Source organism: Danio rerio, chromosome 3, assembly GCF_052040795.2.
Source record: "Danio rerio strain M-AB ecotype USA chromosome 3, GRCz13ab, whole genome shotgun sequence".
NCBI lineage: Eukaryota > Metazoa > Chordata > Actinopteri > Cypriniformes > Danionidae > Danio > Danio rerio.
In genome coordinates this window covers 46,545,001-46,567,473 of record NC_141023.1, presented here as the reverse complement: position 1 = coordinate 46,567,473, position 22,473 = coordinate 46,545,001, and the positions used below count along the sequence as shown (strand labels likewise).

General features: G+C 35.9%; 1 protein-coding gene across 3 annotated transcripts in view; it reads right to left on the bottom strand.

Annotated features, from left to right (window-relative positions):
* Positions 1-22,473, bottom strand: part of prkcsh (PRKCSH beta subunit of glucosidase II) — a 31,059-nt gene that overhangs the window by 8,077 nt on the left and 509 nt on the right. For all 3 annotated transcript variants that reach the window (XR_015479657.1, XM_087242369.1, NM_201053.1), the window contains 12 exon segments: positions 22,414-22,473; positions 22,199-22,315; positions 19,310-19,405; positions 19,172-19,229; positions 11,517-11,634; positions 11,111-11,240; positions 10,775-10,859; positions 10,619-10,697; positions 10,421-10,504; positions 8,099-8,254; positions 7,775-7,865; positions 2,693-2,762 (listed from right to left, as the gene is read on the bottom strand). The exon segment at positions 22,414-22,473 is cut by the window's right edge and continues 83 nt beyond it. Coding sequence is in view for 2 of the 3 variants with exons in the window: in XM_087242369.1 (XP_087098495.1) it covers positions 2,693-2,762; positions 7,775-7,865; positions 8,099-8,254; positions 10,421-10,504; positions 10,619-10,697; positions 10,775-10,859; positions 11,111-11,240; positions 11,517-11,634; positions 19,172-19,229; positions 19,310-19,405; positions 22,199-22,315; positions 22,414-22,473 (1,144 nt within the window). In the remaining variant the exon portion in view is untranslated.

Below are 22,473 nucleotides of genomic sequence, written 5' to 3'. Positions count from 1 at the left end.
TGCAACCTTACACTAAGAAAATGCAACGCATCGACAAACAACGATTTCACTTAGTGTAAAAATGTTGGTTACGATTTTTTGTCAATCTTTTAACTATAATGGCATTTAGTTTTAGTCATCTGCATTGTTTTGATTTAGCCTTGTTTTTGCTAATATATGCCTAAATAGCATCATTTAGTTAACTTTAAGCTCATGCACTAAACAAATTCTTTAAAAAACCCATCATTTACTCCTCAAGAAAACATTAGTAACGTTAAAATTAAAAAAATAATAATAATTTTACAATAGGGCTAAACAATACGGCAAAAATATGACGATCTCAATAATTATTGTCCATATTGAACGATAACGATATATATTTCGATACAAGTTAATGTTTCCAGCTATAAAAGAAGATCCCAACAATAACTTAAGCCACAAAGATTGCACACTTCTTTAAATAACATTTTAAAGTATTGTTTATTAACAAAAACAGTTTACACATTCCTTTTTTTTTTTAATTTGCAGATTATGATTTTTCTCTAATATACTTGATATACACTATAAAATATTTGAGCAGTTACAATATATACACTTTATTAGGTACACCTGTCCATCTGCTTGTTAACACAAATGTCTAATCAGCAAATCACATGGCAGCAATTCCATGCATTTAGGCATGTAGACATGGTAAAGATGATCTGCTGTAGTTCAAACCGAGCATCAGAATGGGGAAAGCTGATTTAAGTGACTTTGAACTTGTTATGGTTGTTGGTGCCAAACGGGCTGATTGGAGTGTTTCAGAAACTTCTGATCTACTGGGGTTTTCACGCACAACCATCTCCAGAATTTCAGAATGTTTCAGGCTGATGGTGGTGGTGTAATGATGTGGGGGATATTTTCTTGGCACATTTTGGGCCCATTAGTACCAATTGAGCATTTTGTCAACACAACAGCATATCCGAGTATTGTTGCTGACCCTGTCCATCCCTTTATGACAACAGTGTACCCATCTTCTGATGGCTATTTCCAGCAGAATAACGCGCCATGTTATTAAGCGTGAATTATCTCAGTCTGGTTTCTTGAACATTACAATGAGTTCACTGTACTCAAATGGTCTCCACAGTCACCAGATCTAAATCCAATAGAGCACCTTTGGGATGTGGTGGAACGAGAAATTTTCATCATGGATGTGCAGCTGACAAAATCTGCAGCAACTGCATGATGCTATCATGTCAATATGGACCAAATTCTCTTAGGAATATTTTCAGTACCTTGTTGAATCTATGCCACGAAGGATTAAGGCAGTTCTGAAGGCAAAAGTGGGTCCAATCTGGTACTAGTAAGGTCTACCTAATAAGTGGCCGGTGAGTGTATGTCATTGACAGCACATATACAGTACACATACAAAAATAAACAATTACAGAGTTATTATAAAGTAAATGTTTTATTTAAAATTGTAAACATATTAATAATTAAAATAAACAACAGTTTAAAGGCTAATACTGCTGGTGGGAAAGTGAAATGACCTCACTAAATACTGGGTGGCGTAGCAAATCTCTTATGTTAACCCAATTACAGATTCCTGTTGTTGCATATATCTGCTATGTGATTGGCTCTCAGATTGAGTAAAAATGTCTAGAGCTTATCATTGTTATCGTCATAAATTTGATCACGATTCGATATATCGTTTATCAGCACAGCCCTATTATTACAATAAGATTCACTTGAACTCATTCAAATTGCTGTTTCAATTTTTACATTACCATATGCAACTTTTTATTTTAAAGTGCTAGTTTACCCTAAATAAAGAAACTCAGGATTTACTGATAACTTTCCAGTGGTTATAAATCTTTAGGAGTATAATTTTTCAGTTAAAGGATGATGAAAATCAGTAGCAATTGACTTTCATACACTCTCAGAAATAAAAGTATGAGAGCTGTCACTGGGGTGGTACCCCCTCAAAAGGTTCAAATTTGTCCCTTAAAGGTCCATATTAATACCTCAAGGATACATATTAGTACCTAAAAAGTACAAAAGTGTTCCTCTTAAAATTTGTAGGTACTAATCTATAGTTTTGAGGTACCAATATGGACCCTTCAAGTACAAATTTGTACCTTTTGAAAAGGTACCACCCCAGTGACAGCTCTTGTACCTTTATTTCTGAGTGTAGAAAGAAAAAAAATAAATACGACAGAAGTCAAAGCCTAACAGTTAACAATTCTTCCAAATATCTACTTCTGTGTTCAAATGATGAAAAAACAACAACTCAAGTCAATTTAGAACAAGTAGGAGTACTGCAAGTAAATGATTGTACACTCGCAAATTTAAATTCTCTCTATAAAATGCATTTATAAATGTTTATTAAATAAGTAACAGAGCTCAACTTGTTTTATAAACAACCTTCATGAACATAAAATGAACAGCTGTTTAGGAACAAAGATTATATTGTATTATATATTGTTATTGTTATATTATGTATTATATTATATATTATATATTGTAACTAGTAAATTAACTAAAGTGAACTGCATAATTAACCATATTGTACAATGTTACCAACATGTATACACTGTTAAAAATGTGGGGCTCCACACAAAACACATCTTAAATTTTAGTGGATTGAAAAAAAAAAAAAATTCTAATAAAAAAAAAAATAAGAAGAAGTGGGTAAATCAGTATTATTTAATAGCAGTACTTAATAATAACAAACCTGATTTGATCATCCATTTCCCGAAGTGCTTTTTCAGCCTCCTCAAAATCATCTCTGGCCTTTTGAGCAGCTGTGAATGACAAAACAAAATCAATCAACATAACTCATATTATGAAGAAACTATGGTCCTGTTTACAACTTTTATTTCTTTCTTTAAACCATGTCAGCCTCCAAGGCTATATCTGAATCAGGGTTGGTCAATCCCTAAATTAAAACTAGAAGTCCAAGATTCAGGTTTTTCTTAACAAAACCAAGAAAAAAATATTTTTTTAAAGGTAAAGAGGTGTAACGATACACTCAAGTCACAATTTAATATTAACCTCAATACAATAATTCGATATTGTATATATAAAAATAAAAATGTTTAATATTAGTATTATTACTGTTATTTTTCAAAGTCGGTCCAGCCTGAATGTCAATTTTCATGGTGAGAAGTTGTACGCCGGAGACACAGGTTATATTACGGTTTTACCTTTGCTAAATTTGTAATTATTTCTGCTTAAAACACTAGCACCTGATTCATATGAAGCTTTAGCAACAATGCTTGACAGAGGGCATGTCTGAAGATGGGGCTGACGTGATTGTCATAGCATTGTCAGCCAATGAAACAAGTCCGTAATCGCCTACTATCTAAGCTGGGGTATTTGCATAAAGCGACCTGATTCGCTGACACTTCCTTTGGCACTTGAAAAGTTGAGAAATTCGTTAAATTTTGAGGACAATTTGAAGCAGCACAGACAGAGCCACAATTCAGTTTGGCATTGCTGGACGTCACCTATTCAAAGTGAATGGGAAGCTCTGACATTGATGCTCCTTGTGAAACTATATTTGGTTTAGCACTGTTGAAAATCACTTCAAAAGAATGAATTGAATAAAATCAATTACTCACAGAATTAAAAACAACACAATCTAATAAAACATTGTTCATAGTTAAATTGATATACGCTTATTTAATGCAGCCAACATGAAAGCGAGGCTGTGGTGGGAAGAAACCGGGAAGTATCCGATCAGCACTGTAAACATTGCAACATGTTGTGGACTGCAAACCTTCAGCTGTTGTTGCTATTTCGAAATGCAGATATGGGGTAAACATCACTTTAATATCATCCATTTCAGTGTAATTTAAACAAACAAACAAAAAAAAAGTACATTAGGCATCAAACAACATAATCTCTTTAAGAGAAATACACTTAGGCCCCGTTTACACTAGTGCGTTTTAGTTTGAAAACAACGTTGTAGAATGAAAACGATCCACGTCCACACTCGCATTTTACCCAGCGTTTCTGAACAGCTCTCCGTCCACACCAAAACGCTGAAAACGCACATCACGTGACCACACACACACACTCGGGCAAGCGCTCCAGCATTTCTACCCAGATGAGAGCTGTGCTTGTCGGACTGCTCATCAAGCATCTCCCGCTGGATCTAATCTCACTATATTTGCTAAACGTGATATTTCATTCATGTTGTTGTCTTTATCTAACGACATAGGCCAATTCCCTGACTTTGGTCATTGGAATCTATTAAGTTACTTGTTCACGGGTAACATGTTTTGGTTAAGCGCAAAGATAAGTTAATGATTAATCCAGGTACATTGACTGATCGCTTGCCTTTATTTCCTACAATGTATAAACTTATTGTATGTTATACTTTTATAATTATCGATTATTAAAACTTATATTCAGCAAAAGAGAGGGTGTGTTTCGTATTTTCACTGAAATTGAAAGGAGGCAGTTGTTATCGGCTCCGTTTTGTTATAAATATCCACACAGTGAAGATGACGCTCATAAATGCAGCACGGCGCCTCAACATTTCTGCTGTCTGTTAAGTTGCTAATATTAAAAAGAAAATAGGCAGTTCCTTAAATCATGTTTACATTTTATTGTTGAGAAAGTGAAACAACGTAGCCAAGGTGATGTGTATGAAGTTATAAAGTACACTGTTCCCTTTGAAGATTTACCCGTGTCCTCGATATGTTTTCCATATCAAACTGAGAAGGGGAGACTGCAGCCTTGATCAAACTTGCGAAGTCTTAACTTACAAGAAGAGGATGCGAGACTGAACTGTGTGTGGGCTACTCAATATTGAGGAAAAGCCCCAATCAGATAGGCGAACGTTTGCAGCCCCGCCTCCGTTTTCAGATGTCTCCGTCTTTCCCAATCCACACTGAGACGGAGCAGCAGCGTTTTAGAATGAAAACGGCCTCTCCAGCGTTTTCAAAAAGCTCCGTTTTCGGCGCCCGAGAACTCCGGCGTAGTGTGGACGGATGGCGTAACCGTAGCAAAACTTATGCGTTTTCAAACTAAAACGCACTAGTGTAAACGGGGCCTTAAGTGTCCTTCAAGGCTTCAGTTCCTGAAAGCTGGTAAACACCGTGGGGACGATTCCCTGCTTCAGCCTATGTAACCCAGTGAGCGTTAAAACAATAGTCCTCTGTAGCACATCCTTGTGTTGTCTGTAAGTGTACGGAATTTTAAAAACGTCCATTTCCCGCTAACATTTAAGCACTGTTGAGCGCGTTCTTAAACGCTGCTGATTTACCATAGCATTCAACAGTGCTCAACAGAAATGACTGTGATTGAAGGTCATCAGTTTACAGCTCTTCACCAGTGGCAACACAGATACAGGGACACTAGAGAATTTTAAAGCCGCAGAGATCGGCAGATTGCACGTTTGAATTTGCTCTGTAAACAGCAGTAAAGTGCAGTGAACTGATGACCTTCATAGCCAATGACAGTCATCTCTGTTGAGCACTGATGATATTTTTTTATAAATTTCAGAACTGAAATTCAGTATCGTGAGAGTCTAATATAGTGATAGTATCAGTTCATTAACTTGAGTTTGATAAATGGCAACTAAAACATGTTTTTGGAAAAGAAAACATTAGCTAAATAGTGCCATTTCCCTTAGCTAAAAAAAGGTCTGATATCCCTTTTTATTTTCACTATCCATTCAAAACGGATCTTCCCGTCACTCGGTAGGTGGTGAACTTATAAATTTGTGTCACTTTCTAGCCAGGTACACAACATTCCTGTGTGATATTTCAGGGATTCTTCCCCCCACAGCATCGATTTCGCTTTTAAAATGGAGGCCGCATGAAATCAGTACATTTCAAATACAACTTGTTGGAAAGATCTTCTCTTAGAATTAAATACTTGTGTCATTCTGTGGCGACTGATTCTACAACATTGTTTTTGAGGTTAAAAAAAACAAACTCAAAAATAGGGTAAAACCAGCAATATTATGATATGAACAAATCAACTAATATGCATCTTAAAATTAGGACGCACCAATACCATTTTTTTGGAACCAATCCGATCTCAATACTCTCGACCGATACAGATCTGATCCAGATACTGTGCAGTTTTTTTTTTTTTTATTTAATCTTTTTTTTTTTGCAGTTTCTATAGTTCTGCTGATAAACTCAAATAATATCTTCTTTAGTAAAAATAACAGACCTAAAGGCCTACTATACATGACAGACAGCACAATCGAACTAAAAACATGATGCTTGCTATAAACTAGGCTACATTATTTGAGCATTAGTCATGACATTGATCTGTTGTGGTCCAGCTTGTTTCCTTTTTTAATATTAACATTTTTCTTTGACATCTGAACTAATTACAGAACTTATCGCTGGTAAAATAAAAGCCTTTTAACAAAGCTTGTATTTTCTGAGGTTGAGTTTTACTTAATAAACATTCCCTCATGTAAACTGGCTGTGAGTGAGAGGGAGAAACTCAGAGCATGTCTAAAAAAAATAATTAGTCTAAAAAATTATTTTTTTTAAATGAATTCTGTTTAGTATAATTTGTTGGTTTAGTGTATTTTTGTTGGGTCAGCTATCAAAATAAGAAGATTTGAGGTGAAATTCAAAACAAGATCCGCTTATATGCTTCAGAGCAAAAACTGATCTGTTAAATAAAATATGAATATAAATAAAATTACAGTGAAATATTCACAGTTTGAGTAATTAATGACAATCCATCTTGCGCCCGTCAGTTTCACTTTTACTAATCAACTACTTTGACCACAATGAGCCAGGCTTTACAAACTAGTCACAGCACTTAAAGTATTCCCCTCTGAAGAATAAACTCAGTCTGAAAGATGAGAGAACAGAAACTTATTGTGAAAATATTTTTATGAAGCGGCGCATGTTTCATCTGCGCAGCTGGTGTGTAAATGACGCGCTTAATGAATCAATGAAATCTCCGGTATCTGCAAAACTTTTAAAACAGCAGCACAAAAGGAAGAAATTAGTGCGTTGAGGATCTGTTCAATATATTATTGACCCTCTTTAATTTAAAGTTTCAACATTCAGGTAGGCCTGCTTTGTGTGTGAAGAGCAGGTAATAACCCTCTCTACTCCAGTGTTGCGAATGTTATCTGCTGATAACAGAGACAGTGCAACATGATTTAGAAACAGCAATGAACTCTGTTGCAGTTTAAAATGAACCCATTTAATGCAAAACTAACTGCATTTCTCCACAGATTATTTAAACAAACAGGGTAAAATAGTCTTGGAGAAAGTGTTTCGTGTTGTCATGAATGCGGCACGCAGTTTGGATTGTGAATGATTAGAGAATGATTGACAGCGTGGCGGTGGGAAGCGTTGATGTGAACATGAATTTAATCACTTGAATATTCCTCTCCACTTCACATTAAACTATAGAATGGCTTCAGAACATTTGTAATATAGTAGATATACATGACAACTTTCTAGTGCCTTATAATAGGCTTCCTTCATGGCTTTTGTCAGCTTATAAATTACACAGAATATAGCGCATGCGCAAGATCGGATTTAGATCAGTTCCAGCTGGCCAATACCCGATTCAGCAAAAATATGTGGTATCAAACCGATATTCAATCCAAGTGTCGGGATTGGCACATCATTCCTTAATATCAGATGTAAATAGGGCCTATCTTACTAACTCTAGAAGACAAAGTTTCCAATAGTGCTTTTTTAAATTATGCACACCAGCAATGTGGAAAAAAATAATTACAGATTAAAATAGATCAACTATAAAAGGCTTTTCTCTAAAATGTTTCAACCTAGCGTCTAAACGGACGCTCTGAACCAACCTTCAATAAGCACTTGGGTGTCCGCCTCGTAGGGTGGCATGGCTTCTTCATCTTCTTGACTCTTCTCTGGAGTCTTCATGGTGGGTGGCGCCTGCAAATAAACGACCACACTAACATTTTTACACCTGCACAGTGTGGTGAACATCAGTTAGAACACACTGCCTTGTAAGACATTTGCCACCAAGCCTTAGGACATGAGTTAAAGGTTAAGGACATTAAATGTCAAGTGGAAAAGCATTAATAGAAGACTCAAAATGTCACTGCGGATCTAAACATCGCTGTTATAATGCTTGCTCAGGTTGTGAGAGTGATATGTCCTCTCACCTTTTCGTCCTCTTCATGATATTCATCGTCATCATCATCGTCCTCATCTTCTTCCTCAGAGATGTCTTCTGGGTACGGCTCAGATTCATTGTCTACAACTGGCTCCTTCACTTCATCTACAGGGGTTTCCACTGGTGCAGGTTCTTCAGGCTGCGACTAAGAGGCAAAAAAAAAACAGATTTAAAATACATGCTAATTTTATGTTCATCTTGTGTTAGGACAATTTATTAAAAACAAAAATAAATCAGAAATGGCACTCAATTTGTCTGATTTTGTAACAGTCAACCACAAACACTTGGTGACACTTTTGAATAAGGTTGTACTAGTTAATTTTTACATTTAAGAAAATGAATAAAACAATTATCTATTTGATATACACAGCATTTGTTCATGTTAGTGAACTTTAGTGAATGAGAATACAGCTATTCATTGTTAGTACAATGATAGCACGCATGAATCTGTATGTTAATAAATGCATTAGTAAATGTTGAACAATGAATAATAAATAAAGCACAGCAAGCTGCACTCTATTGAAAAAAAAAATCTGATATTGCAATATTTACATTTTCTGCGATAAATATTGCGATATAAATAGTTTCACAAGATGAGTAGCTCTATTTGGCAGTTTTCTGGGGAGTCTAATAGTATTCAGGTACAGTAATAACAAACTCCGTTTCATTTTTAGTCCAAATATCGAAAAAAAATCTTAAAGTAAAAATATAGTCTTTTTCTCCTTCAGAAAAACAACAACTCAAAATTAAGTGTTTTCCTTAAATTATCTGCCACTAGAGCAAAGAAAATAATCGCGTTTTACGGTTTGAATTGTAGATATTTGGACTAGAAACAAGACAAAAATTCTAAGTAACAAAAACTTTATATAATTTATTTTAACTTTAACTTTATTTTTAACTTTAACTTTATATTATTTATTTTATATAAATTGTTTAAATAATGACACTTTTAAACATCATAATTTTTTGTGCCCAAACATTTTAAACTCTCTTGAAATGTTCAGTCACAGGCGACTCCAGAAATCATGTGTTCTCCTTGTCATCTGTAATTTAACATTGGGACTATTGCAGATGCCCACATTGTGCTATCGATCCTGAAGCAACATATTGTGCAGCCCTACTGTGCAAGTATTGTTCAGAATTAGTTCATGCTATTAAATACACCAAGAAATATCAACTAATAAAACCATTTATGCAGTCATGTTATTTTTTTTTAATTATTCAGCAAGGATGCATTAAATTGATAAGTTATACAAAAGATTTTCAATGTAATGCTGTTCTAGTCTTAAAAAAAAAATCAGTAAAGTAACATGATTTCCATAAGAAAAAATTTCACAGCACTACTGTTTAAAGAAAGTTTGATAAAGTTTCTTGATAATGATTACTGAAGGATCATGTGACACTTGAAGCTAACACCTATTTCAGGAATAAATCACACTGTAAATAATATTGACAGCAATATTAAAGGTACTATACACTCACCAGCTACTTTATTAGGTACACCTGTCCAAATGCTTCCTAATCAGCCAATCACATGGGAGCAACTCAATGCATTTAGGCATGCAGACATGGTCAAGATGATCTGCTGCAGTTTAAACTGAGCATAAGAATGGGGAAGAATTTTGAACGTGGCATGGTTGTTGGTATCAAACGGGCAGGTATTTCAGAAACTGCTGATCTACTGGGAGTTTCAGGCACAACCATCTTTGGGGTTGACAGAGAATGGTCCAAAAAAGAAAAAAATATCCAGTGAGGGGCAGTTCTGAGGGCGCAAATGCCTTGTTGATGCCAGAGAACAGAGGAGAATGGTCAGATTTGTTCGAGCTGATAGAAAGGCAACAGGAAGTCAAATAACCACTCGTTACAACAGCGGTATGCAAAAGAGCATTTTTGAACACACAACACTTTCAACCTTGAGATGGATAGGCTACAGCAGCAGAAGACCACACTTGGTGCCACTCCTGTCAGCTAAGAACAGGAAACTAAGGCTACAATTCGCACAGGCTCACCAAAATTGGTTAACAGAAGATTGGAAAAACATCGCCTGGTCTGAAAAGTCTCGATTTCTGTTGCGACATTCATATGATAGGGTCAGAACTTGGATCAACAACATGAAAGCATGGATCCATGGTACGTATAAAATTATAATTATAAATTGAATTATAAGACTTGTAATTATTATAATGCCAGTAGAATTTAAGTACATTATTTTGATTTATTATAATATGGAACCTTTTTTTAACAATAAATATGTGTAGAATGAAGAATTCTCCTAACATGATTTGTAATTCTGTTAATAAAATAATCTTACCTCAGAGTGGTACTTGTCTTTAATGTTTTCCCAAACGGACTCAAATGTTGCTGTATCCACTTGTTCGACTCCTCCCATCAGCCCCTGAACAAATCACATAAATTAAACTAATTGCAATTTGCAGTTTCAAAAAAAAGAATAACTTGCATTTTGACTGGTGATGAATTTTATGTGAAATATAATTATATGCAAAAACACCTTGGCTTCCGCTTCAGAAAGTGTGCCATCAGTATCTGAATCCAATTCTGCATGAGACTGAAGCTCAGAGACTGACACTCTGAAACACAGAAACAAGGTCATTTTACATTCATTCTTCATACACACAGTGAAAACAAGATATTCACAGGCACTTACAAGCCATCTGCATTATCATCCAGCTCTAAAAAGGCTTCAGCCATTTTAGCTTTGTCTTTCACCAAGCGAATAGCTGCCTTTTGTTCTGGAATTCAAAGAAAACAAATTAGATGTAAATAATGATAAAAAAAAAAAACCTAAACACTGCAAGTCATTCTTTCCTATAATTAGCATTTTAATCATTTTGAAGAAAATGAAATGCTACAAACAAGAAAAACTGATGAATTCTGTAGTTTTTGGCATGGGGAATGCAGTCTAGCTTTAAAAAAAAAAAAAAAAAAAAAAAAAAAAAAGATACATGTTAGCTTTGTCTTTAATATAAAGAGCTGCACTCACCTTCCCAGGCCTTGAGATGGCGCTCTTTAGCTTCCCTCTCAGGCTGCTCTGCTGTTTCTTTCACTGTCCTCAGTGCTTCAACCTTCTCCTCAAGCTGTTTCTTATTGTCCTGCATTTCAGTCACTTTGCTCTACAGAGACGATAACATTTTACATTTCCCAAAACTCACACTTTCACTTTTTAAAACTGCAGTGTTTATAAGCAATACTTTCATGTCATATTTCATAAATAAATAATAGACCAATCCAACATTTTATTTTAATGCATAGGAACTGATATTTGAGATAATTACAAAACTATCAGCTGAACAAACAAATGTACTGTATAGTAATCAGCTGTAAAATATGAACACAAATAATTATAAGACGTTGGTCTGACAAGGCCATTTATATAAAGTTTATCGTGCCTGCTTTTCTCCTCTTCCTTTCTTGGCCTCCTCAATGAGCTGCTGTTTGAGGAGGAAGCCCTCTTTGGTGATCTCAGCCATCTTTTGTAGGACCTCCCTCTCTTTACGTCCCAGTTCCCTGAGAAGCAGGCAAATCTCATGTATTATTTTACACCAGTGACGCAAAAGATTATATTTTAGACAGCAAAGGGCATGAAATTGTGTGGCTTCATATTAGTAGTTCTCATACAACCAAGTACAAACATTAAACATTTCTATTGTTACAAACCTCCATGTTAAAGGTCCTATAAGGTCAAAATACATTTTTAGATGTTAGTGTCAGCATGTTAGTTTTACGTATACATTTTCAGTGTATTGACGGATATTTAGTGATTAATTAGCTATTTTAGAGGTTACTGTAGGTCAAACTATACAACTTGTCAAATTTTCCTTTTTTTTTAGGCTACATGTAGATAAAAATACCTATTTTATAAGAAACACGTTTTATGAATAGTTAATGTCTATTTGTGTTCTAGATCAGGCAGTTTCAGACTGTTAAATGATTCTTTTCCCAAGCATTGATTGGTGCGATTACGCATTCCCAATGAACAGCTTTTTCCCCAGAGCGGTCTCCCTCCTGAACTCTGCCCCACACTGACTCTTTTGCCCCCCCAATACAACCCCCACTCTCATCTAACTTAAACTCCTCGCAATAACTGCACTGTTTAACATTTGCACATTCACTGCACCACATTGAACTGTTTACTTATTGAACTGTACGTACCCACTGCATATGGGCATTTGTAATTATGTACACACCCACTATACATATACACTTGTAATCATGCACTATTAATAGCAACCTGTACATATATTGTAACATATACACTTGTAATCATGTTCATCTATCCCTGTACATATATTCATATATTGTAACATATACACTTGTTATCATGTTTATCTATCTGAACACTACTGTTTATTAATAGCAACCTGCACATATATTCATATATTGTAACATATACACTTGTAATCGTTTATTTATCTGCACACTACTGATTATTAATAGCAACCTGCACATATATTCATATATTGTAAATCTGTTCATAGCTTATCCAACCTGTATATAATGTTCATCGTACATCCATCTGTAAATATCACCATAGTTTTCTATAACTGCACTTTATAACTTATTCCTGTCTCCTGCACTTGCTGCTATTGCACTGCTGGTTAGACCTAAACTGCATTTCGTTGCATTGTACTTGTACATGTGTAATGACAATAAAGTTGAATCTAATCTAATCTAATCTAATATGAACAAGCACGCGCGTTTTGTGTAAACAGTCAGTCAACCTCAAGCGCCCTCTCTAAAATAACATCTGACAAGTGTCTGTAACGAGTGAAAATGGGGAGCGGCTCCTTTAGGAGAGTGTGTGTTTGCCATTGTGTGTGTGTTTATGTATGTGCATGTCTATACTATGAACTATCTGTAACCTGAGAAGCGCATGTGCGCGGAAGCGATGTTTATTTTTATTTTTCTCTGAAGCTTGGATTAAGTTATTTTCTGAGAGAGGCTGCAGCGCCGCTTGAAGAGTGTGTGTGTTTGTTTATAGCAGTTTAACTGATAAATATGGACTTGTAGCTAAATCGTTAGCGGTGGCGAACATTTCACGTTGTTTACATCTTTGCTACAACATATCGTTAAGGCTAGACACTTTACATGTCATGATCAATTTTAACAAATAAAAACACTTACAGGTCGTGGCTTAGTTCACAGCGTCTGCTTGTAGCTGTTTTATCTTTGAGGAGATTTTAACCGAATCCAGCACTGAACGGGGAGAGATTCTGAAAGCTGTTTTGTCAAATCATGCTTGCTATGTATTTTATAGTTTTCTGGAACATAATTAATATTGAACTGTAAGCACTTCTGACTTTGTGTCGTGTCCTTTGGAAGCCCAGATACAGAAACAGAGAAGCTCTGTGGAAATAGCAGGATGGCATTTTCTCCCTCTGCTGTAGCACCTCTGGCCACGGCCCTTAGCTGCGCAGTGCGTGTGCGCGGTAAAAGTACTTTTGTGATTTCACAAGGCCCAGAAGTATTTTTTAGTAGTCCAAAAATTCGTTCATTGTAGGCTTTGCTAAGCTAACTCTGTAAAAACCAAGCTCTCCCTTTGCATTGACCTTTGAGCATTTTACATTCAGAGATGCTGTTTATGTTCACACAGATTTATTACACATCAAATAAAGTTTAAAATATGATATCGTAGTGGACCACCCCTTTAAGTTTTGTTGTTGCAATTTCGAAAACGGCCTGTATCAACTTCATGTTGCTGCACAAATATGCAGTTTCACCATCCTCTTTCTGTTTTGCTGACTTAATTTGATTGTCAAATAGGAGACACTGGTTATCATATTCATCAAACTTCCAAAAAAGAAATTACTTTTAACTATAGTTTCACATATCCTTTATATTATATAACTTTTATCGATGCAAGTTTATCATGAGTACAAACATAATGACGCTAAAATCTATAATGCTATGATCCGATGCTTTCTGAACTGGAGTCATTTTCTTAAGTTTTGTGAAAGAGTGGAGGACATACATATTCCTCTAACCACTCTTCTTGGCAGCATAGACAGCGCATGGATGTTCATTCTTAGTATATTGCAAAAACTGTATTTTACCTTTAATCAAAGAACTTAATCTTTTTTTAGTATGTGTATCCTGTATAGAACCACAAACCACTGCCACCAATAACAGTTTTTTATTATTTAAAATGTAACCCATTAAAAACTAATAGATCACTCAAATTAAAATTTCCTCATTTTCTCACACTTTACTTGTTTTAAATTTTTATGAGTGCCTTTCCCCTGCTAAATAGAAAACAAGTTATTTTGAAGAATGTTGGAAACCAGTAGCCATTGACACCTATAGTAAGAACAAAAAACACTATGGAAGTCAATGGATGCTTTACAGTATCTTCTTTTGTGTTTTGAGTTAAAAAAGAAACTCCAATATGCTTGGAAAAAATGGAGGATGAATAAATGGTGAAAGGTTTTTCATTTTTGCGTGAACAATCCCTTTAAGAGGCTTATAATCGTGATTAAGCTCCTGCTACCAAACATTGGACTAATTTTATTTTAACAGGAAATCTCACAGAACCTCTGAAACAACATTAAAGATTTTTGCACATTGAATCTTAAAATTTTCGTTCATAATTTTCACGTTAAAAAATAAATTTGACCTGTATCAAAATTCTAAGGATTTCCTGAAATAAACTTTGTATTTGAGGATAAACCAGCGCAGATCTTTGATAACGAGCTGGGGTCCATTCTTCGTACGTGGATTACTCAGTTAGCTGGATTTGGTTATTGACGATTTGATACGATCCAGGATCGTTTTGTTCTTTAAAACTGATCCGAGAGTTGTTGTCATAGCAACAGTTCAGGCAGCTCGAACATGGTCGGGAGCAGGCTAATTTCATAAACAAAATTAGATCGGCTCAGTTCAAGTAAAGAAAATACTGAAAGTATGTACTGAATTCTGATATTTTCTTACAGTAGTAGTAGTGTAGATGTGTGTGTATATATACACACACACACACACACACACACACACACACACACACACACACACACACACACACACACACATATATATATATATATATATATAGATGATAGATGGATAGATAGATAGATAGATAGATAGACAGACAGACAGACAGACAGACAGACAGACAGACAGACAGACAGACAGACAGATAGATAGATAGATAGATAGATAGATAGATAGATATGAATAAAACTTATGCAATCTGCACCCCCGAAATGAAAGTACAAAGACTGCCACCTGGTGGTGCAAAGAGAAAACTTATTGATATGAACTATTTAGATTGCTTTAGTATAATTTGTATATGATAATAGACATGCACAATATGTGACTTTTTTTAAAAGCAATAATACATCTATGAAGTCATAAACATGTTTTGACAGCTAATATGATGGTGATTTGATGCTTCACAAAAGTTGCAGACGACTTTACCAATCAAGGTTATAATAGTTTTGGATTTTTTATGACTTAGTTTTTATTTCGTTTTGACTTTTCGTTTTCAAATTCAGTTAGTTTTAATTATTTTTAGAGGAAGATTTCTTAGTTTTTATTAGTTTCTATATTTTAAAAATGTCTTAGTTTTAGTTTAGTTTTTATTAGTTTCAGTTTTTTTTTTCTAAATGAGGATATTTGTTGGGTGCAAGATTCAAAATCAACAGGATAAATATTGTATAAAAAAAAAACTCAGTCATACATTTTTTTAAACATGTATTCAGAGGACACATAAACACTATCATCTACCACAACTATTTACCCATACTCAAATTTAAATACAACAGCCCACGAGATAGCAGTCTGCACTTAGAATTTGCCTACTCTTCATCACGAGGAAGACTAGTGGGAATCATTAATAAGTGTGTATATTATGGAGGACTCAAATTCCTAGAACTGGATTGGAGAGGTGTTATATCCAAATCATGTGCATTATAAGTTTGTAGAAGTTATACATTAAAAATACCCTTAAATATAAATTTTAGTACAGCTGCAGTGAACTTGAACAAGTATATTAAAATCCATTAATTTCCCCTATAGTTGTATTAATATTTTTTTTTTCCAAAGTGTACTTTAAAAATAAGTTTAATCTTTGTAGACTAGAAATATATGTACTGCAAACCATTTATTTAAAAAATGTGGGCAATACATTTTAAATTAACTTTATTTAACAAATATTATATTAATCTTATTTTTTAATTCAACTATGGGGTGCGGCTATAGGGGGATTTGAAGACATTGTGCCAAGGGGCCTCTGAATTAATTATCCGGGCCTGGTGATGGGAAGTTCAGATTTTTAACGTGGATGTTAGGACTCAACATTGTAATTTCAGTCAGTTAAAACATCACCATGACCTGAAAAATGTCTTACAGTAAAGTTTTGCAACCCAACTGAATCATGATTCATTTAATTAAATATATTTAGGATTTTCTGTTATGAAATAAATGTACGTTTTTCACCAGATCCTCTCATTTAAGCCCTCGGTTTACCCGCACTGCTGTTGTTCAAGGTCAGTTTAGTCACACAGCAGGCTGTATTGTTTGTGTTTGGTTCACTGAATCACGCATGCGCAGGATTAATGGTTTACCGCTTCTCAATGTAACGTTGCTGTTCTAATAACTGAATGAGAGTATATATTGGATTATTTAGGGTGAGAGGGTTTAATAAGCTAGTTATAAATTAAGAAGTTGGTGGATAAGTGCTTACTGGAACGCGAATCGCTTCAAATGATTCAGTTCAATTTGGTTAACCAGTTCACTTAGAAGATCCGGTCAAAAAGATTTGTTCAAGATACAGAAATAAAACCCATTATGGGGCGCAAATGTGTATAAGTAATAGTTTTAAGTTTCTGTATTTAATGCTGTCACCGTGCTGCTGTCATGTGCCCTCGTTGTTTTTGTCGCGGGAGCAATAGCGAGGAAGACTGGAGGAGAGCCGGCTCGATCTGGGCAAAACGAAGGAGATTTTTGCTATAATTTTAGTTTGTTTCAGTTAGTTTTGTATGTACACAATTTAGTTTCAGTTCATTCAATTTTTTTTTTTAAACTCTCATTTTTCTTTTTCTTTAGTTAACGACAATTATTTTACATTTTAGTTTTCGTTTTTTCGTTTGTTTTCGCCAACTATAATAACCCAAGTGTGCCGCAAGCCTAAGTTTGAGTGAAGGTTTCGGCCGTTAGATCGCCCCCTGGGGGCTGGCTGCAGTACAAGTCATAAAGCCCGCCTCCTCCGTGTTAATGAAGGAGACTTGAGCCCAAATAAAAAAAAATATTACACTTGCAATAAAATGTCCCGAAAGATAGTTCTGGTCGATTAAGGCACTGGTTATTGTGCTGAAATAGGTGCAGATCTTCATTTTTGTAAACAGTTTGTTTTTAGCAGTAATTTAATGCTGGGCGTGTCATCGTGATTGACAGCTGTGATTGACAGTTTCTCAAAGCGCGGCGTCTGAGCTTCGGCAGGAGACTGAAGTAGACTGAAATGTTATTATTCGATTTCTGTGTTATTTTACCATGACAAAATGAGTTCAGCAGTAAACTATAGTTTCTGACATACATGATCCTGGTGGAACACTGTTTATTCGCTAAGTTCAGGGCTTTTTTCGGGCTTTATTAGTTTGCTGATACACGCCTAGCCACCCAGATAGCAAAACACAGTCCCGGCTAGATTCTCGCCTGCCGGAGACTTATCTCTTAGAGCTCAGACTGACTAATGTTACCTCTGCTGGACCTACTCCGGATGCCTGGACTCACTACCCAATTCCAGCCCTAGTCAATCGAGCCAGATGCGGCGGCCGAGCGATCAGGCGCTGCCGCATGCGAGCCGGAATCAGCCCGCGACGCCGCGAGTAAGTTATGCGCTGCGGCCTGGAGCTGGCGCGATTGAATATATAAAACCCTCATATTTGTTAACGTTATTACATCCATTTGTGTTGATATGACAGCAAACGCATGCTGAGAAGTTCGGGGGGCGTAGTTGATTTTACATAAAGCGTTTGATTGGAAGCTCGACTCTGCTCATTTTCGCGGCTCCTCCTCTGGCTCCATCAGACAATCCTTCTGCGCATGTCTGGCTCCAATTTCAGCAGTCTTTTGCGACAGTTTGTGCCCGTCAAGCAGGCGTTTTGCCCTCAAGGCGTTCAATGGGAAAAAGGGCTGTCGCGTCGTCCATATTTTTTACAGTCATTGTAATAACCTTGTTACCAATATCAAAATTGATATTAATTGATATTATAAAATGCTTTTGTAAACAACCAGTTATTCTTTACACCAATTATCCTATAATACTACTATGGCTACTATAATAATGAAAATCCGCTCTAACTGTAAAACTAAAACTGCTCTTGAAACATGAAAGGGCAAAGCATGCAGCCCACAACAAGGTGTAAGTTATTGCGTATCATAAACTATTTACAACTAATTTTATGTAATTTAGCTCACATGGATAATTGAATACTAATCAGATGATGTCATTACGCTGCTGTGCTGTCAGCCAATCGTTGCATTGGTGATCATGATTTCGAGGATCGATAGATCTGTCCTTTACAACACACGCAGCGATCTCAGATCAGTTCATCCAGACATTTAAATCCGATTTACAAACTTGTTTGAAGAACCAAATTAGCTAGAGATCAGTTATCAAGATTAAAAGATCCAGGATCTGCCAAATCATCTTAGATCATTTAAGTGAGCAACGAAGAACAGACCCCTGAACTCTCCTTCCTCTCTATGTAGGCTAGTATTGGATAATTACAATATGTAGCCTATTCCTCTTTCTTTTTCTACATTGGAGAAGAGAGAACGGACTACGAAATGTTTTGCATTTTTTCGTGATGAATTAATTAATGCTCATCCTTTTTTCCAGGTTTTTTAGCATATGACAATTTTTCGAATTAGACTACTAAAAAAAAAAACGCAAACGAAAATTTTGGTCTTCAGTGTGCAAAGACCTTAAGAGACAGTACGATGGTTAAAGACAACCATTTGGTGTATATGCATGTCTAGGAGGACATAATAGCATCCTGTGTAAATGGTTCCTAATGTGCTTCTCTCTTTATACAGTTAAACTTACTTGCAGGTATTTTCACATTTGGCTCCACTGTTGTATTCATCAGTAGTATCACAGCAATCTGTGAAAAGAAAATCATTTCATATACAAATCACACTGAACATTGTTGAGGAGAAACATCCAGATGTAGTCTCATCTTACCACAGATGCCATCATTAATACGAGAGGATGGGATAAAGGTGGGTTTGTAACCAGCATTGGTGCAATGGAATTTGCCATTGGGACAAGCAGCAGTGCCTGTGGATAGACAAACCCTGATTATCTCTATCACATCATAAAACTACATTTTGCATCAAATCAAAATTCTGGGCCGAAGATTCTAGAAACTGAAAATGATTTGTAATAATTATTTATTTTTTAAGATAAAAAAAACAAACAAATAAAAAACCCAATAAGTAGCCAAGTAACAAAAAGTACCACAATAACTAACTTAGATTATACTGATTTCAAAAACACGTCAATAAAATGACCACATTTGTGACCCAGGACCACACGTCTTATGTTGCACAGTTACATTTTTGGCAATCTGCTTGTGTTATGTCACGCAAAGCAGCTTCCAGGTTCAAGTGCTCTATCTACCTGTATGGCGAGGCTCAACAAAAGGTAATAATAAACGTTTACAAAGCGATGTAATATTTTAGAAAATCAGGATTGGAATATATATGTATGCCTAATATCCGATGGACAGAAAGTGATTACTTTTTTTTATAAATTGTTAAAATATTGGTGTCTGAGATACAGCAAGTCCAGAGACTGTTGTGTACACAATTACTTTATATTGACCATTTTGAGGGATGTAAACGAAAACAATGGTCCCAACATACATGTAAGACATTTGCTTGTATAAACCTTCTAACAATGTACCTTTAAGTCAAACTTGAGTCCAGTTGTATATAAATCTGGACTTGTTGAATGCTCTGGTAAATTAGCACTCAAAATTGACATCGGCTCCTACACTTTGTAAGGCCCAATCCCTAATTCTACCCCTTAGCCCTTCCCCTTACCCCTATCACTTGTTTTGCAAGTTCCCGTAAAAGGGTGTCCCAATTCTTTTTTTGCTTGAAGGCGTAGGGCTAGGGGGAAGGGGAAGATAGACCTTAGAATGAAGATTTTTCAGGACCACACTTGAAACCAGGGGGTAAGAAAATTTCCCAGAATGCACCAGACACAACGGCAGGATCGCAGGACCCGCAATATCCACAAATTAGTATTTTTTGTCATTATGACAAATTTTTACAACAAACACGTTTTAATAAATTCATTACCGCGTTCGTGTTTTACCCTCATGCTTTTACAATCCATAATAATAACTCGTGTATAGCAGTCCCACAACATTCTGGCACTCGATTTCACTTGAATGCTCTGTCAGAAAAGTCTAGTGGCTGGGAATGAGCTTTTTACAGTGTCTGGTATAATGTTAATGTTGTTTTTGATGTGTTTACATAGATGAATGCGGCCACTGTGTAAATAGACAGTACATTTACGATCTTGTTGCCACATTAGATCATTATGATAACATAATATATGCCTTCAGTAATTTCCAGAAGATAAATACTGAAAAATAACACAACTGGAATAACTACAGCAGTCGCGATCTTCTGATCTCATTTGAAGCAAGACATCACGATGACATATGTTAATGTGTGCAGGTGCTGTAGTGCTGTCCCAATTCTTAGGGGTAAATTTTGAAGCCCTTCCCCTTCACACTCGTTTTTAAGGGCCAAGGGGAAGGGGTACAAAAATAGAATTGGGATTGGTCAACAAGACTCAAATTCCAACACTTAAATGAAGTTTAATTTGTGTTTTGAAAATGAACAAAAGTCTTGTGTTATTTACAGAAGGGCGAGTAAACAAAGAGAAATTGTTTTTGGGTCATCTCTTAAATGTAAAAACTGGAGACAAAGCTATAATTTTGAAAGCAGACATAAGGGTGAAAAGCTTTAATGTAGGGGTCACCAATCTTGACTAGCTCCAACTTGCCTAAACACACCTGCCTGGAAGTTTCAATTATAGTTTTTAAGACCTTGATTAGCTTAATCAGGTGTATTTGATAAGGGAAGGAGTGAAACTCTGCAGGACACCAGCCCTCTAAAGCAGGTCGCACACCAGAAGCGCCGCACGGCGCGCCGCACCACGCAGCGCCATGCATTTTAGAATTCTAAACATAGGTTTCTATCAGGATACACAAGATACACAAGTCGGCGGCGCCCAGCGACGGCTCAGGACGCAGTTCATTTTTCAGCCACGCCACAAAGCGCCATCTGATTAGTTTCATGTTAAATATCATTCGAATGTGCGCTTCTGGTGTGTGATACTTTAAACTGTCATGTGCGCGCCGTGTTGCGGCGCTTCTGGTGTGCGACCTGCTTAAGACTGAGCTTGGTGATCCCAGCTTAATGCCACAGTCACACTAAAGTTTGAGCCAGCAATATTATGTAGTACAGCACAGCAAAAAGGGGCATGATTAAACAAAATGATTAGACATATTAAAAAGTGAGCAATTGGTTTATATTTTACATTTCAGTCGAGACAGGTCATGTTTTGATTTTGATTGGTCTCACATAGTCACATGATGCGATTGCACAGGTCAGAGTACACCAAGCTTAAACTTTGCAACACAGCGAACTAAAAAGACTTGTCGCATAGGCTTGTGCTTCAAGTCTGTTGCATGCATATGAATGGAAGTCTATGGGCTGAAAAGTGCAGCTTTAATGGCAAAGTTTGGCCAATTTTTTTTTTTTTTTTTATCTTCATCATCGTCATTTACTTGACCACAAACACTTTTTTTTATTTCAGTCAAACCTGTAAACACTGACTTCCATTGTATTGGTTTCTCCTACTATGGATGTCTGAAAACAGATTTTTAACATTCTTACAAATATCTAATTTTCTGTTAGACAGATATTAAACTGGTTTGGAACAAATACTGGTTAAGGGTAAACGTCAGGGATTTCATTTTTAAATGAACTTTCCCTTTAAATTACATTCAATTTAATATGAACACTAAAGAAAGAATAATTCTGTAAGTACCTGGCTCGTCTGAACCGTCTTTGCAGTCGCAGTAGTCATCATTCACTTGGTCAAAAAGAATAGTCTTGGATCCATCGAGGCAGGTGAAAGGCTTGTTCTCCTCATAAAACGGCTTCTCTTTATGCATTTAAGCAAAAAGAAAGAAAACGTCAAACAAGTTCAACCAAAATTGCATGCAAATCAGTTCAAGATTAATAAGCAACATGTGACTGTACTTGACAGTGGTACTCCTCGTGGTCGATGAACTTCTACAGGTGTCCCCAAACTCACAGCAA